Source organism: Hylobates moloch, unplaced genomic scaffold, assembly GCF_009828535.3.
Source record: "Hylobates moloch isolate HMO894 unplaced genomic scaffold, HMol_V3 SCAFFOLD_1, whole genome shotgun sequence".
NCBI lineage: Eukaryota > Metazoa > Chordata > Mammalia > Primates > Hylobatidae > Hylobates > Hylobates moloch.
Window position 1 is genome coordinate 3824620 of NW_026652276.1, and position 18678 is coordinate 3843297.

The 18678-nt window shown below is 41.5% G+C and overlaps 1 protein-coding gene across 5 annotated transcripts in view; it reads right to left on the reverse strand.

Annotated features, from left to right (window-relative positions):
• UBE2F (ubiquitin conjugating enzyme E2 F (putative)) overlaps positions 1-18678 on the reverse strand; it is a 74989-nt gene that overhangs the window by 41878 nt on the left and 14433 nt on the right. For all 5 annotated transcript variants that reach the window (XM_032753358.2, XM_058436881.1, XM_058436884.1 and 2 more), the window contains exons 3-4: positions 12129-12158; positions 5607-5672 (exon numbers count right to left, since the gene is read on the reverse strand). In XM_032753358.2, coding sequence (XP_032609249.1) covers positions 5607-5672; positions 12129-12158 — 96 coding nt within the window. The remainder of the gene's footprint in view (positions 1-5606; positions 5673-12128; positions 12159-18678) is intronic.

The window sequence follows — 18678 nt, forward strand, 5'->3', positions numbered from 1 at the left end:
AACAACATGGGTGAAACTCAAAAACACTACGTTAAGTAAAAGAATGTAACTTATATCTCAATCAACATTACTTTTAAAAACACTAAAATAGATATATACACACCAATGATCTAGGTTCTACTTTAAGAAGCTATAAAAAGTAAAGTAAAACCAAAGTATTAGGAAGGAAATAACAAAGAGCAGAAATAAATGAAATAGGCAAACAATTGAGAAAAAAGTCAGTTGTTTGCAAAAATCAACTGCATAAACCTTTAGCTAATATGATCAAGAAAAATGAGAAGCCACAAATTACTGTATCAGTAATGAAAAAGGAGACATCAATATAAGTCTTACAGATATTAGTAGACTAGTAAGAATATTCTGGGCTGGCTCACGCTTGTAATCCCAGCATTTTGAGAGGCCAAGGCAGATGAATCACAAGGTCAGGAGATCGAGACCAGCCTGGCCAACATAGTGAAACCTGTCTCTACTAAAAATACAAAAATTAGCTAGGTATGGTGGTGTGCACCTGTAACCCCAGCTACTCGGGAGGCTGAGGCAGGAGAATCACTTGAACCTGGGAGGTGGAGGTTGCAGTGAGCTGAGATCGTGCCACTGCACTCCAGCCTAGGCGACACAGTGAGACTCCGTCTCAAAAAAAAAAAAAAAAAAAAATCATCAAAATACTTACACCTATGCCTAAGGGTAAACACAGACCAATGGAACAGAATCAAGTCCAAAAAGCAGAACTACACATATACAGTCAATGCTTTTTGGTCAAGGTATCAAGGTAATTTAACGAAGAAAGGAAAGTCTTTTCACTGCAACAGCTGGATATCTATATAGATAAAGTAAATCTCAACCTCTGTCTTATTCCATATACAAAAATCCATTCAAGATGGATGATGGACCTTAACATAAAACCTACAATCCTAAAGCTTCTAGGGAAAAAAACACAGGAGCATATATTTATAAGCTTTGGGTAAGCAAAAATTTCTGGACAGGACATAAAAGGCACAAACTGTTAAAAAATTGACAAACTGCACATCATAAAAATTAAAATTTCAGCCAGATGTGGTGGCTCATGCCAGTAATCTCAGTACCTTGGGAAGCCAGGGTGGGCGGATCACTTGAGGCCAAGAGTTTGAGACCATCCTGGCCAACACAGCAAAACCCCGTCTCTACTAAAACTACAATGGGTGAAACTCAAAAACTACGTTAAGTAAAAGTGGCTGAGGCCTGAGAATTGCCTGAATCCGGGAGGCAGAGATTTCAGAGGTGAAGTTGCACCACTGCACTCCAGCCTGGGTGACAGAGCGAGACTCTGTCTCAAAAAAAAAAAAAAAAAAATTCCTCCTCAACAAAAGACAGCATTTTAAAAAATGAGCAGAAAAGTCACAGAATGGGAGAAAATATTTGCAGCTCATGCATCTGACAAAACACTTGTATTCAGACCACAGCACAAAATAAAAAGTTTTTTTAGGGCAAAAAACTGGGGCACTTCAGAAAGGACGATGTATAAATGGCCCGTAAATACATGAAAAGATACTCCACATCATCTGTCACTGGGAAATGCAAATAAAAACCCCAATGATATACCATTTCACACCCAAATGTTGATATATGTGTAGAACAATGGAAACTTCTCATACAGTGCTGGTCAGGGTATGGCACAACCACAGTGGAAAGTTTCTTAAAAGGTTAAACATGTTATCTTTCCTATGACTCAGAAATTCCACTCTTAGGTAGAATTAAAGAGAAAGGAAAACTACGAACACGAAAAGCTTGCAAAAAAAAAAAAAAAAAAGCTCACGGCAGTCAAACCTCATAGCTTTTGGTTTATTGATACTAGCCAAAACCTAGAAACTACTCAAATGTCTATCACTAGGAAGATAAATTATGGCATATTCATTAAAATTCCATAAAAAGGGAATAAACTACTGATTCACACAACATGTGTAAATTTAAAACTATGTTAAGTGAAAGAAGTCAGAGACCAAGAGTACATATATAAGATTCCATTTACATATAAAAAATTCAAGAACAAGCAAAACTAATTTATGGAAATAAAAATCAGAAAGGAATTTTGGATGGTGGTGTGGGGGGCAAGGAACTGGCTGCAAAGAGGCAGAAGGAAACTTTGGGAATGATGGAAATTTTTTTCATCTTTATTGGGGTTATGGTCACATATGTGTATACATTTTCCAAATGTAAGCTATACATTTCAAATTAGTACATTTTATTGTTTATAATTTTATACCTCAGTAAAACTGACTTTAAAAATTTAAATTTAAATTTAAAAAATTGTCATTGTTACTTAAACCCATGTTCCCTTCAGCCTAAAACCATCACCACCATTACAGCAGGGCAGGCTGAGGTGACCTCCGTCAACATGTCAGCCAGGCCACTCACTGAACAGGTCCAGTTTTTCAAACTGTCCCACTAACTTCACAGAAGCCTCCATGGGATATTTCAGGCTATCTTTTAAGTTTTTGTTTTGTTTCCTTTCACTTATTACTACTTTTTCTTGTTTTGTGAGATGATGTGGACACTTTTTTTCTAAATTCGGTCCCTTTCTTTTCCCCATCACCAAATTACATTTCCATGTTTTTCTCTAAAGAGTGTATTTACTCCCAAGCATAAGCAACCATTCCAAAAACAAACAAAACTATGAAAATGTTAGCAAGTGTGAACAGGAGCCAGATAAAGAGGTATGAGCTGAAAATGCAGACGCAATTCTTCCACTCTTGACCATTCTAACCCCCAGATCATAGATATTAGTGAGTTTTCAGCCCTAGCTCCAGGATTACTGGCTACAAATAAGTCCATTTCAAAATCATTTTATTTCATATATTGTTAAAACTTCACAACTTAGACATATCACTGTAATTTGTTTTCAATATGAAGAGGAGTATGATTCTAAATTTTTTTTAAAAACCATGATATGAGGCAAGTTTTTCCGGTTGGCATATCTCGGCCACACTTCTCTTAATAATCAAAGGGCAGGCATCACCACAGCTTTCTAATTCACAGACATCACAAAATAAGGGCATATATACAGTATCTAAAAAGCATGCTGTGCACAGCTCAATGTTAATGTCCCTGAAGTACACTTATTAAAAATATGAATGTTCAGGCATTAAGTATTTACAGGTACCAAGACAGAAGTTACTTTTTATTTATTATATTTATTGTTTTTGAGACAGCTCTGTTGCTCAGGCTGGAGTGCACTGGGCCGATCTCAGCTCACTGCAACCTCCACCTCCTGGGTTCAAGCGATTCTCCTGCCTCAGCCTCCTGAGTAGCTGGGATTACAGGCACGCACCACCACCACGCTGGGCTAATTTTTTTGTATGTTTAGTAGAAACAAGGTTTCACCATGTTGGCCAGGCTGGTCTCGAACTCCTGACCTCAAGTGATCCACCCACCTGGGCCTCCCAAAGTGCTGGAATTACAGGCATGAGCCACTGGGCCCAGTTACAAGTTACTTTTTAATCTGATGGAACGGTGAATACAAAAACTGTAACAATTATGCTCCATTTTCAAGGACAATTCTAAGACCAACATCAAAAATGCTGTCATATACACAGAAATCACAACATTGAAGTGATTCAGTAAAAAATTTCAGTTAAAAAATAAGGGGGGCTGGGCGCAGTGGCTCATGCCTGTAATCCCAGCACTTTGGGAAGCCGAGGCAGGCAGATGACCTGAGGTTAGGAGTTTGAGACTAGCCTGGCCAACACAGTGAAATCCCATCTCTACTAAAAATACAAAAATTAGCTGGGCATGGTGGCGCATGCCTGTAATCCCAGCTACTCAGGAGGGTGAGGCAGGAGAATCACTTGAACCAGGAAGGCAAAGGTTGCAGTGAGCCCGAGATTGCACCACTGCACTCCAGCCTGGGTGGCAGAGTGAGACTTGGTCTCAAAAAAAAAAAAAAAAAAAAAAATGGTGGAGGGGAGGCGGGGAAGAAACATTTATCCAGAGGTTAGACTTGCCAGAAACCCAATCATATGACAGTAAAGAGCCTGGAAAAATCAACAAACATCTTTGAGTGGCCAAGGACCACAAAGCCCATGCTTGGGATGGGCAGAGCCACAGAATCCCTGATAGCCATTGAAAATGCCCTAGAAAGGCAGATGAAAGAAAATATTTTACTATAAACACACAAGTCTGAAATTAGTAAACAGAGAACCAATCTTAATCACTACAATGATTTCTGAGAATACCCTACATTACTTAACAGAATAGTAAATGATGTCCATAAAAGTGACCTTGAGTCACCAAGAAAGCATTAGAGCATGCTCAATACCTCTCGTCAAAAACAGCACAATATGCAATGTGTTTTAGGAAGGCAGCCAAAGGATCGTTAGAGTTTTCATCATTTTCACAGTTTAAAGCCCTTCACTACATTTATCTATAGATGTCAGGCATGCGGAACACTCTGCTTTCTAACAATGGTGTTCTATTTGGCATAAAGTATAGCTAACAGAAAAAACAAGAAAGAAAAGAAAAAAATATATAATGACGATGTTCTAGTATTAACTCCTATACCCAAGTACTCTCCTTATCTTAGAAGAATCAGTATCAGACTGATTTATACTTCCAGAGCCCTTTGTGGAACCATCACATAGATAAAATGGAATTTTTTTTAGTTTCAAGCATATTTTGATATTCTGAAACCAGCATTTCTTGTGGTATTATTATCAAACATCTTCCACAGAAAAAGCCCATCCTACCTACAGAGAGACAAGGCTGGGACTTATTTGTGGGTTCATTGCCACCTACCAAAATCCTGTATTCTTTTCCACATTTTAATTAGCTAGTGACTAATAATTCTCAGTTTCTCACTACCTTTCCATCCCCCAAATAAAATAACATCCTATATTTCCACCACCAAACATCCTTCCCTCTTGTTAATTCCCCACAACAGCATCGACCGGTTGCCATCCACTGTCCAACATAAATACCAGTGGGTTGTGAAGTGTGGAAATCTGCAGCTCTTGGAGCTGCATTGTAACTAGAAAATATACAAGTCCTCCTCTTGCTGTCTACTTTGACCAAGAAGAAATATGTTGCCATGCTGGGGCAGCTTAGGGATTAGACACTTATCAGTCTTACTGAGGACAGCTGGTAATCTTCTGTCTGCTTCTGTGTGCCAGACCCTGGGCTTAAGTGCTTTACCCACACTATCTGTTTAATCCTCACAACTGTCCTATGAGATAGGTCCTATTTGATCCCATTTTATAGATAGGCAGGCTGTGGCTAAAAGGTTAAGCAACTTAACCAAGGTCACACTATTCCTACGTAAGGGAAAAGGATTGGAACCCACTTATGACTTCAGAGCCCACACTCTTCACTATACACCAACTGCCTCAGCTGTCATTAACTTTAGTTACATTTATACATCATTATTGAGAGTGTATACTGAATGCCTCAAATTCACTTTAATATGCTTTATTTCATTCACTATGAAGTATGTATCTTATCTTCATATGAAATTGTTATTAATGTGTTAATTTTTTAAAAGCTAGAGGACAAACCAAAGCAAAGATTACAGGTTTGGGTAGCCTTTATAATTTGCTGTTTGAAATCACTTTAACACTTAAGTTATGTAAGAATATTACCTGGGGTTACTGTTAGCTGAAAACAATGAAGCTTGTTTGGATCAGGAAAATGCACTTTACATGTACCTGCAAAAGAAACAGCACATCAGGAAGGTCTGGCAGTGAGCAGCAGTCCATATGTTGAGGCTAACCTTTGAACACATGTAAAGTTAGCGGTGCTACAGGGATTCGTATGGTTTACGGAAAGTTGGTAGATCTCTCTCCCTATTTGTCTGATAATAATCGTGCCAATACTCTAAAATTGCAAACCAGTGGTTTTTGTCATGTGCTTTTCTCCTTACAGTCTTTTACTAGTTAATTCCAAATAGAGATGTTTTCCTTCAACCTTTAAGTGGTCACTAAACAATTTATTTCAAGAATTATGCTACTGTACTTTGACAAGAAGAAACCGTATCTCAGGGAGATTAATATATGCAGGCAAAGGCTAACTAAACACGAAAAAACCAGGAAAGAGCCCAGGTCAACTCTGTTGCCCTAGCACCACAGACATTCAGTCACCATGGTAAATGGAAGTTCTTTATAAAGAAGGGTGCTGGCCGGGCGTGGTGGCTTACGCCTGTAATCCCAGCTACTCGGAAGGCTGAGGCAGGAGAATCGCTTGAACTCAGGAGATGGAGGTTGCAGTGAGCCAAGATTGCGCCATTGCACTCCAGCTTGGGCAACAAGAGTGAAACTCTGCCTCAAAAAAAAAAAAAAAAAAAAAAAGAAGAAGAAGAAGAGTGCACCCAGGACTTGGCTCCCACCCAGCCAGAGTTTACCATAATATTTTGTCTTTTTAAAAAATACCTTTACTATGTAAGTGGTAAATCAGCTTGCTTTATTGGTAAAATAATGCTCTACTGACCCAGATGGCAACGTTCTGTGCCCACTGGTCCAAATCATAAGAGGCCTGAATCAGGACAAAGTGTTCCCTTGGGAGAGAAGCTACTGGCTGCTAGCGCAGGCCAGGGAAGTTGATTGCATCCCACCCGTCTCCTTCAAACAAATGACACACGGCTAATTACCCATTGGAAAAATACCCAAGGAATCTGGAAGAAATATATATAGAAATTTTCTACATCTATAAAATCAGAACATACTATGCTAAACTTTTTTCAGACAGGGTCTCACTGTTGCCTGGACTGGAGGACAGTGGCATGATTCCAGCTCACCGCAACCTTTGCCTCCAAGGCTCAGGTGATCCTCCCACCTCAGCCTCCTGAGTAGCAGGGACTACAGGTGCACACTACCACACCTGGCTAATTTTTGTATCTTTTGTAGAGACAGATTTTCGCCATGTTACCCAGGCTAGTCTTGAACTCCCAAGCTCAAGTGATCCACTTACCTTGGCCTCTGGAAGTGCTGGGATTACAGGTGTGGGCCACCACACCAGGCCTATGCTAAACATCTCAGTTCACCACTGGTGGTGAACTAAACATGGAAAAACCAGGAAAAACCCAGGTCAAATTTCTACTCTGTTCTCCTAGCACCATAGACATCCACAGTCACCACGGCAAATGGAAGTTAAAAAGAAGAGTGCTGGCCAGGCATGGTGGATCACGTCTGTAATCCCAGAACTTTGGGAGGCCAAGACAGGCGGTTCACGAGGTCAGTAGTTTGAGACCAGCCTGGCCAACATGGTGAAACTCCATCTCTACTAAAAATACAAAAATTAACTGGGCAAGGTAGCAGGCACCTGCAGTCCCAGCTACTTGGGAGGCTGAGGCAAGAGAATTGTCTAAACCCGGGAGGCAGAGGTTGCAGTGAGCTGAGATCACGCCACTGCCCTCCGGCCTGGGCAACAAAGCAAGACTCAGTCAAAAAAAAAAAAGAGTGCTGCCCAGGAGTTAGCTCCCACCCAGAATTTACTATGATATTTTGGCTTTTTAAGTTTTTAAAGTTTTTTTTAGAAGACTTTTAAAAAATTTGTTTAAAGTTTTCTTACAAGTTCCACCAAAAGTATTTGCTTAGTTTGACAATCATAAAAATTTTTATCGAAAACAGGACAATTCAAATTTCTACTCAGAGATGACCTTAGAGACGATCTAGTCCAACGTCCTCAATTAGGAGACATAAGTAGAAGGTCCAGAGAGGTTTGGTGACTAGCCCGAGATCATATAGGTTACCAACAGAAGCAAGGTTAATTCCTACGTTAATAACTAGTTCATGACTCCTTCCCCTACCTCATGCTTCACTTCCTTTCAGTACTTAATGACCATGTTAAGACATGGGACACCTGTATATACAAACAACAAATAACACAGGACTGTTAGTGGGGTTTCCTTTCCAGAGGGAAAACTGTCTAGAAAAGCAAGCAGCAGTCTTAGAGATGACAATGTCACAGTCCTTACTTGAGAAATAAACCGGAGCCAAAGAGTTCAAGACTTTCCCCAAAATTACACATTTAGAACTATGTGTGAAATACTTAAAATGGGCTTTATTCTTCCTAATCTTAACTTGCAAAGATAAATGCCATCCTTCTAGTGAGTTCTAAGTAACAAAAACATATAATTCTGACTTGGGAAATGTTTCAATGATTCACTGAAGTTGGCATCATGTATTTGTTTTTAATACCTGGCATTCTCCTTTAATAGACAGATGCGGAAATCAATAGCTCCAAAAAAGCTGGCCCACCAAGAATAAAGAAATTATCGGCCAGTCGCAGTGGCTCATGCCTGTAATCCTAGCACTTTGGGAGGCCAAGGCGGGTGGATCACCAGAGGTTAGGAGTTCAAGACTAGCCTGGCCAACATGGTAAAACCCCCTCTCTACTAAAAATACAAAAAATTAGCCGGTGTGATGGCGCATGCCTGTAAGCTGAGGGGGATGCTGAGGCAGGAGAACTGCTTGAACCCAGGGGGCAGAGGTTGCAGTGAGCATGACCGAGATTCCACTGCATTCACTGGGTGACAGACAAACTCTGTCTCAAAAAAAAAAAAAAAAAAAAAAAAAAAAAAAAGAATACTCTAAAAAATTTCATAGGTTTTTGTTCTAGTTCAACGCATTAGAATTAAGCTTTTTATCTTTATCTACATGTAGGCATGCACTATCTGAGCCTCTAATATTTCAGTCTATCTGAAAGAAACATTTTAAATTTTTTAAATTTTTTTGCAGAGAAACCTCTACAAACTTGCATGTACAGAGCTCCAGACTAGTTCTGAATCGTTACTAAGTGGTACTGATACAAGGCAAGTTATTTTGTTTGCCTTTGTAAATATTTTAGAAAGATAATTAAATAGATAGTAAAGGGTTATTCATTGGTGGCTTCTTGTTTTCTCTTTAGAATAATGAGACATACTTTTGGAAAGCATGGGTTACTTGAATAAAATGATATAATTTCCCCCTCTTTGATTAGGAGAGAAGGTAGGGAGAAACAACGAAAGAAGGGGCAGGGAGCATGCTGTCTTTTTATCTGACACCATAGCCATAGGGCTAGGAAGATGTGCCATGCTTCTTTCAAACCTAAGGTATGTATGCAGTTACAATCCTGATTTGAAAGCCAGTCATAAAATTTGCTTGTTTTTAAAGTACACTCTATAGGTTAAAAACCAACAATCTCTGTAAGATATGTATCAAGGATGAATGAACCATTTATAAGTGGGACCTTTTCTGTGGTTTTGATTAAATGTCTACATGTGGTGGCCATGCACAGTGGCTCGTGCCTGTCATCTCAGCTCTTTGGGAGGCCAAGGTGGGAGGATCACTTGAGCCCAGGAGTTTGAGATCAGCCTGGGCAACACAGGAGACTCCATCTCTACAAAAAAAAAATAATAATTTTTTTTTTTTTTTTTTTGAGACAGAGTCTCGCTCTGTCGCCCAGGCTGGAGTGCAGTGGCACTATCTTGGCTCACTGCAAGCTCTACCTCCCGGGTTCATGCCATTCTCCTGCCTCAGCCTCCCGAGTAGCTGGGACTACAGGTGCCCACCACGACGCCTGGCTAATTTTTTATACAAAAAATAAAAACAATTTTAAAAAATTAGCTAGGCGTGGTAGCATGCACTGAGGTCTGAGGTCTCAGCTGCCCAGGAGGTTGAGGTGGGAAGATCACTTGAGCCCAGGAGGTGAGACTGCAGTGAGCCACACTCATGCCATTGTACTCCAACTTGGGCAACAAAGAGAGACCCTGTCTATTTAAAAAAAAAAAAAAAAAGTTTACATGTATATATAGGCTCCAGTTGGGGGCCTGTGGGAAGATAAGATGGGAGTGGAAAGCAGAGGGATTACTTTATTTTTATTAGGAAAATGTCCTATTAAAAGACAAGAGTATAATGAACCCATCCCCCAGCTTCAACATTTTGCCAACCTTGCTTGTCTACCCTGCCCCCACACAGTTATTTATTGTTTGTCTTCCTGTAGCATTTTAAAGCAAACCACTTCATCTGTAAATACTTCAGTGGGTAGAAAGATAACATTTTTTTTTTTGAGACAAGTCTCACTCCATCACCCAGGAGTGCAGTGGCACAATCTCAGCTCACTGCAACCTCCGCCTCCTGGGTTCAAGCAATTCTCTTGCCTCAGCCTCCCGAGCAGCTGGGATTACAGGTGCATACCACCACAACTGGCTAAATTTGTACTTTTAGTAGAGACAGGGTTTCATCATGTTGGCCAAGCTGGTCTCGAACTCCTGACCTCAAATGATCCACTCGCTTCAGCCTCCCAAAGTGTTGGGAATACAGGCGTGAGCCACTGCACCCAGCCAGAAAGATAACCTTTTAACAGAATCTCAAGATATTGCCTCATTTCCGAGTTGAAGAAAACTTTGAGGTCAAGCAATCCAGTGTCTTTCAAAACACTTTCGACTGAGATCCACAGTAAGAAACATATTTTATATCACAACCCACTATACCTACCCATAAATTCTATGTGTTGAAAATAATCTTTTGGCTGGGCGCGGTGGCTCACGCCTATAATCCCAGCACTTTGGGAGGCCGAGGCAGGCGGATCACTTGAGCCCAAGAGTTTGAGACCAGCCTGCCCAACATGGCAAAAACCCATCTCTGCTAAAAATACAAAAATTAGCCTGGCGTGGTGGTGCGTACCTGTGGTCCCAGCCACTCCGGAGGCTGAGGCTCAAGAATCACTTGAACCTAGGAGGCAGAGGTTGCAGTGAACCGAGATCTCACCACTGCACTCCAGTCTGGGAGACAGAGTGAGACTCTGTCTTGAAAATAATAATAGTTTTTTTAAGAAACATTACATACTTACCCTCTCAAACTGATTTCACAACCATGGAGAGGTTGCAACCCACCATTATCTTTCCTACTTCAGATGGAGGCTGGAATGGGCCCTGTCCTGCCCCATGTCAGAGACACCTCCACATCCAAACCCAAGTTCTCTCTAGCACTCACCCAAACCAGCAGACCTACTTATAAAATATTTCACCATCATCCATAGACATCCTCAGCCCCAGAACTAATTTTAAAGGAAGTACGATGATAAAAAGTTGCAATTCAAAAAATACTAAACTGATCAAAGCTTTCAGGCTTTAATGATCTTTTGAAATAATCAAGGGTTTGGAAGACTAATGATAGAGAAAATATGACATATATTACAAAAGTGAACTGCCTGATAAATAGCTTTCCGAATGTACAGTGCTCATGAGTGAAGACTGCATGCTGACTCTGTGTGTCTGGGGCAGAAACAAGCAAGATGGACACCCACTGACAGCAAGGCAATGCAGCCACCCCTCAAACATGAAGACAAGTTACAAATGAGAACTTTGCCAAAAAGCTGGTATCATCCCTAACAAAAGTGGAACTGTTATTGATTTATATACTTTTTCACTCAAAGTGGATGTGGGACAGAATGCATCTGAAGAGGCAAAAACCTAACCAAATGCACCTCTGCTATGCTAAGGAGAGACAGAAAGCACTCAGAAAGTTGGCAGAACCTTGTTCTTTTTTTTTTTTTTTTTTTAAGTCAGAGCCTCATTCTGTTACCCAGGCTGGAGTGCAATGGTGCAATCCTGGCTCACTGCAACCTCTGCCTCTTGGGTTCAAGCGACTCTAGTGCCTTAGCTTCCCGAGTAGCTCGGGCTACAGCGATGCAGCACCAGGCCCAGCTAATCCAATTTTTTTTTTTTTTTTGAGATAGAGTCTTGCTCTGTTGCCCAGGTTGGAGTGCAGTGGCCTGATCTCAGCTCACTGCAACCTCTGCCTCCCAGGTTCAAGTGATTCTCCTGCCTCAGCCTCCCAAGTAGCTGGAACTACAGGCACGCATCAACATGCTCAGCTAATTTTTGTAGTTTTAGTAGAGACAGGGTTTTACCACGTTGGCCAGGCTGGTCTCGAACTCCTGACCTCAAGTGATCCAGCTGCCTCTGCCTCCCAAAGTGCTGAGACTAGCGGCATGAGCCACCATGCCTGGCCTACCTTGTTTTCATTAGACACTGGAAAAAAATCCTACCTTTTCACAGAAAATTAAAATTCATTCCTAACAGACATGAAAAATAGGCTTTTTATTACACGAGGTTATTAAAACATAGAAAGTTTTCTTCATGCAGTTATTTCACAGTACTTAGTGTTTGGAGATGCTATACTTACAAGGTAAATTAGCTTCAAGTTCTGCAACCTCTGTAGAAACAAAGAAATTATTATTAATATTAGTCAATTACTCCACATAAAATCACCAGTTCTAAATTGGCAATTTCCTCTAGAACACTGAATTAAAAAAAAAAAAATGGATGGACTGAATAAAACCTGGTCTAAAGTTTAGACTTTAAGCCATTTAGCTGCTTTCGATATACAAAGTGACTTGCAGAATGCCAAGAAATTCAGTCAAAAGTCCTTGAATATTCACTTTAATGTAAAAGAAAAACATTTTAAATTAACATAGAAATGACTTATAGGTAGCCAGTCACTACAGTGTTTTTAAAAGTGGTTCCAAGTACTGGAATGATTCCTCTCAAAATCTGATCTATATGCACCTTGTGTCTATGTCTGTTCCCAGTGCTATCTTCCAGTTACCCCCTCATAGCTGCATTTCTTGGCCCCAGTCCTCTGCCCCAGGGCCTCAGACATCAAAGTCCCTCTTCTACAAGCCATTCATTTGGTGTTTAAGCCCAGCACCCCCTCTGCAGGACAAAACTGCAAACCCCCGACACAATCCTGCTTACCACTTCTATTCAACACAGTACTAGAAGTCTAAACCAGAGCAACCAGACAAGAAAAACAAATAAAAGGCATCCAAACTAGAAAGAAAGAAATAAAATTATCCCAGTTTCAGGTGACATGATACTATATGCAGAAAGCCCTAAAGACTGCCCCCCCTTCCCCACACGCACACCCACTTTAGAATAAAATGGTTGGGAATAAATTTAAGGAGATAAAAGATCTGTATACTGAAAACTGTAAAACATTGATGAAGACATTAAAGAAGACACAAATAAATATATGGAAAGATATACTATGTTCACATATTTGAAGAATTAATATTGTTAAAATGTCCATACTACCCAAAGCAATCTACAGATTTAACGCAATCCCTATCAAAATTCCAATGGCATTTTTCACAGAAATTAAAAAAACAATTCTAAAATGTGTCTGGAATCACAAAACACCCTGAAAAACCAAAGCAACTTGAGAAAGAACAAAGTTGTAAGCATCACACTTTCTGATTTCAAGCTATAGAAATCAAAATAGCACAGTACTGGCATAAAAACAGACACGTAGAACAGAAAAGAGTCCAGAAGTAAACTTAAGCATATAAAAGTCAACTAATTTATGACACAGGTACCAAGAAAACACCATGGGGAAAGGATAGCTCCTTCAATAAATGGTGTTGGGAAAACTGGATATTCACATGCAAGGGAATAAAATTGGCTCCTTATCTTATACCATACATGAAAAATCAACTCAAAATGAATTAAAGACTTAAATGTAAGACCAGAAAGTATAAAACTCCTAGAAGAAAAGATAGGGAATAAGTTCCTTGACATGGGCCTTGGCAATGATTTTTCTGATATCACACCAAAAGCTCAGAGAACAAAAGCAAAAATAAGCAAGTGGGATTACATCAAACTAAAAACCTTCTGTACAATAAAGGAAACAATCAGCGGAATAAAAAGGCAGCCTATGTGCCAGGCATGGTGGCTCACGCCTGTAATCCCAATACTTTGTGAGGTCAGGTGGGTAGATAGCTTGAGCCCAGGAGTTTAAAGACCTACCTGGGCAATATGGCAAAACCTTTTTTCTTTTTTTAACAAAATATACAAAAATTAATGGGGTGTGGTGGCACACACCTATAGTCCCAACTGCTCAAGATATTGAAGTGGGAGGATCACCTGAGCCTGGGAAGTTGAGGCTGCAGCGAGCCGGGACCACACCACTGCACTCTACACCACTCACTCTAGGTGACAGAGTGAGACCCCGTCTCAAAAAAAAAAAAAAAAAAGAAAAGAAAAGGTAGTCTATGAATTGGGAGAAAATATTTACAAGTCATATATTCGATAACAGATTAACATCTAAAATATATAAGGAAATCACACAACTCAATAGCAAAAAGAAAATTAAAAATGGGCAAAAAACATGAATAGACATATCTCCAAATAAGAAATAAAAATGGCCAACAGATATATGCAAAGGTGCTCAACATCACTGAACATCAGGGAAATACAAATCAAAATCATGAGAAATCACCTCACACCTGTTAGAATGGCTGCTATCAAAAAGAGATAAATGTTGGCCGGGCACGGTGGCTCACGCTTGTAATCCCAGCACTTTGGGAGGCCGAGGAGGGCGGATCACGAGGTCAGGAGATCGAGACCACAATGAAACCCCGTCTCTACCAAAAATACAAAAAATTAGCCAGGCGTGGTGGCGGGCGCCTGTAGTCCCAGCTACTCGGAGAGGCTGAGGCAGGAGAATGGCGTGAACCCGGGAGGCGGAGCTTGCAGTGAGCCGAGATTGCGCCACTGCACTCCAACCTGGGCGACAGAGCGAGACTCCGTCTCAAAAAAAAAAAAAAAAAAAAGAGATAAATGTTGGTAAGAAGGTGGAAAAAGAGAACCCTTGTATACTGATAGCAGAGCTGTTAACTTGGTATAGCCATTATGGAAAACAGTATGGAAGTTCCTCAAAAAATTAAAAATACAACTACCATATCACCCAGCAATCCCACTCTGGTTATCTACCCAAGACAACAAAATCAGTATGTGGAACAGATACCTGTGCTTCCATATTCATTGGAGCATTATTCACAATAGGCAAAATATGGAAATAACCTAAGCGTCACTGACAACTGGATAAAGAAATTGTGGTATACACAGTATATATGTTGGAACACTGTTCAGCCTTAAAAAAGAGATCCTGTCATTTGGGTAATCTAGACATGGGTAAATCTAGACATTATGCTATATAAAATAAGCCAGACACACAAAGACAAATACTACATGATCTTACATATATGTAGAATCTAAAGTCAAAATGAAGAAACAGAAAACGGTGGTGACTAGGGCATGGGAGTGGGGAAGGGGGCAGAATGGGGAGGATACAAAGTTATAGTTATACAGGACGGATAAGTCTAGAGATCTAAAGTACAGCATGATGACTACAGTTCATAAATATTGTTTTATATGCTGGAAATTTGCCAACTGGGTAGATTCAGGTGTTACCATTTTAAAAAAGGTAAACTATATGAGAAGATGAATATATTAATTCACCTGACTGTAGTAAACAACCTACTACTATGTTTATCAAAGCAGCATATTGGACCAGGCACTGTGGCTAATGCCTGTAATCCCAGTGCTTTGGGAGGCCGAGGCAGGAGGATTGCTTCAGGCCAGGAGTTTGAGACCAGCCTGGGCAACACAGTGAGACCACCATCTCTTTTTTTTTTTGCCTTTTTCCACAACCTCCCAACCTCTTCAAACAAACAAACAAAAAAGAGTCAGGCATGGTGGTGCATGCCTGTAGTCCCAACTACTCAGGAGTCTGAGGTGGGAAGATCACTTGAATCCAGGAGTTTGAGGTTATAATGAGCAATCATCGCCTCATTGTGCTCCAGCCTGGGCAACAAAGTGAGACCCAGTCTCAAAAAAAAAAAAATATTCTTGTTGTATACCTTAAATATTTACAATAAACAGCTAATTAATTAAAAACAAAAACCTGCAGTTTAGCAGGGCATGGAGAAGGGTACCCTCTGAAATAACTGACCCAGCAAAGTCCTCTGTGCCTCAGACAGAAAGTAGTGTGCTCTGGGGTCTTTGGGACAGAGAGATTCTCTCCAGCTGTGGGGACTAAGGAAAGAGGAAGTTTCTGAGTTGGGCTTTGGCAAGTAAGTAAAATTTAGTCCTGCAGAGTTAGGGGAAAAGAGGAGTATTCCAAGCAGATAAATTAGCAATGTGCGAAAGCACAGTGCACGGAAAAGCACAGAAACCAGACAGCATCCAGTGTGGCCAGAACAAAGGTCCCAAAACAACAGCAGAGCACTGGGAAACAAAGCAGAAAAATAGAAACAGGAGCGTGGAGAGAACCATCGGAGATTTCTGAACAGAAGTTTCTAAACTTTGCCTGAAGAGGACAACCTTAAAAGGGCAAAGTGGAGGCCAGGTGACCTAAGAGATGGGCAGCAAGCACCTGGCAAAGGCAGAAAAGTGTGGGGGCTTCAGAGCAAACAGAATGGAGAGGTTCCAGCAACTGTGAGTGGGTGGAGGAGGTCAAAGATGGCACCCAGGGGTGATGTGCTGGGATGTGGGAGTGCCAGAAAGCCACGAGAGACAAAGAGGAGGAGTAGGGGAGGGGGAGGAAGAGGAAGAGTAGGGGAGGGGGAAGAAGAGGAGAACAAGGCTGGGGGCACAATGAGGGCAAAGGTGAGGGGTTCCTGCAAAGTGATGCCACCTGTCATCATGAGATTGGGTAAGGTCAACAAAAGGGAGAAAAAAGAACCTTGGAGAAAGCAATGGCCAAAGAACAGGGAAAGTTACAGATGAGAAACATGCCAAAAAGCAGGACAGCCATTGGGAACGTGGTGATTCAGTGAAAGAGCACAGAGTGTCCAAGGGGAAAGGCCATTGGAAGTGGATCAGACCTTGCTAATTCGCATTCAAAACAGCAGGAAAGCAGGAAGAGAGATGGAACCCAGAGTACAAAGTGAAGAAGCAAATGTGTGGTCAAAATAGCTGCAGCACAATTCCTTCAAGAAGTGAAGTGGGGAAAGGCGGCAAGGGGAAGGGGCAGTGGCGGCCAGAATGCTCGCAAAGCTGACCACCGAGTGGAGGAATGAGAAGACTAGCTGAGGGCTCTACTCCGAGGCTCAGGGTCCTGCAGGCCTCTTATCTCAGCTATTTATATGCTACAACTAAGCACCTGTGTAGAGGCACGTGGCCCATTAAATGCATTCCTTCTAGGACCCAGGTATATGGAATGGGCACCAAAGGTGAAGACAGACAGTGGAGAAGCTGGAGAAAGGGAGAGGCCCGCCCACAGCCGCTCCCTCTCGGGGCCAGGACATGTTCTGGCCAGGGCAAGCTTCTCACACTGAGAAAAAGGGCAGATCTCTTCAGCGGAGCTGAGTGTGGGGAGAAGAGGAGAAACAGCTCACCCACTTGCCATGATTAGAAATACAGCAAGTTCTGTGACTAAATACAACCCTGGGAGCCTATCTTCCTGGCAGTCTTACGTGGTGGCCCCTACATTAAAAAACATTCCCTTGACTGGGTGTGGTGGCTCACACCTATAATCCCAGCACTTTGGGAGGCTAAGGCAGGAGGATCGCTTGAAGCCAGGAGTTTCATATCAGCTTGGGTAACATACTGAGACTCTGTCGCTACAAAAACGTAAAATATATACATATATTTACTTAACAAAATATAATGATGGTGATCCTAGGAAAGGTTCACCATTATTCTTCCCATGCCCGCACTGATACATAGCTGTCTTTCCGATGGGCCAGATTTTGCCCTTCCTTAGAGCAATGTGTGGGAAAGGCAGAGGATAGAGAAAGACAACAGAACCTTGGACCACAGCACCCAACGCTGGTCACATCTGACAGGTGTGACCTACACAGGTGAAGAGCAAATGAGTTGTTCATAGTGATCACCTTTAAATAAGGGTTACCTATATAATTAAACTTGATCTTAAAGCAAATACTAACATTTTATTCTGTATTATTTATATTTTGTTGATTAGAATTTACAAGAAACTGTTCTTGAGAGCCCTTCTTTTGAGAGATTGATGCTGGCCACTGGAATCCAGCTTTCCCTGGCGTGACTCTGGCAGTGGCCCAAGCCACCTCAGTAGAGGGTGGTAACTCCTGTCATCCAGCTTTTCCTACGAGAATTTAGAAATGTGTCCAGACGGCATGGTAAGTGACTGTGGATTGTAAGCAGAGGGGCCAGCATGACAGAAGCAAAAGGTTCAAGAGGACAGTCTAGTGACAAGGGAAGAGGTGAGGTCTGGGCACAGACGGACAATGAGGAGTGAGGCCACTGACCAGTGCTAAGACTGTGATGTGGTAGGGCAGAGGAGTGGGAAGAAATGGGCAACAGAGCCAGGCCCCTTCTCCTACGGGGATAGAGGTGCGGGAGCAAGAGGCACTCAGGGGCCAGCAAAGTGACAGCCAGGAAGATGCCAGACAACACCTGATAAAGAAAGGAACGGAAGCCCTGGCTGCACATTTGTCACTCGGGGAGTGTTTTGCTGGTTTGACATTTGACAGCTTTGTCAGGGACCAATTTACATACTGTAAAATAGACCCATTTTAAGTAAATGATTCAATAAATTGTAGTAAATTTTAGAGCTATGTATCCATTACCACAATCTAGTACCTGCTGAGCTTTTAAAAACCCTAATGCCCCAGCCCTAACCTTGACCAATTATATCAAGAGTTTCAGGTAGAACTTAGGTCTCTGAATTTTTAAAATTTTCTCCCAGGGCTGGGCGCAGTGGCTCATGCCTATAATTCCAGCACTTTGGGAGGCTGAGGAAGGCAGATCGCATGAGCTCAGGAGTTTGGGACCAGCCTGGGCAACGTGGCGAAACCTTGTCTCTACAAAAGATATAAAAATTAGCCAGGCGTGGTGGCATGCACCTGTACTCCCGGTACTCAGGAGGCTGAAGTGGGAGGATCACTTGAGCCTGAGAGGCAGAGGTTACA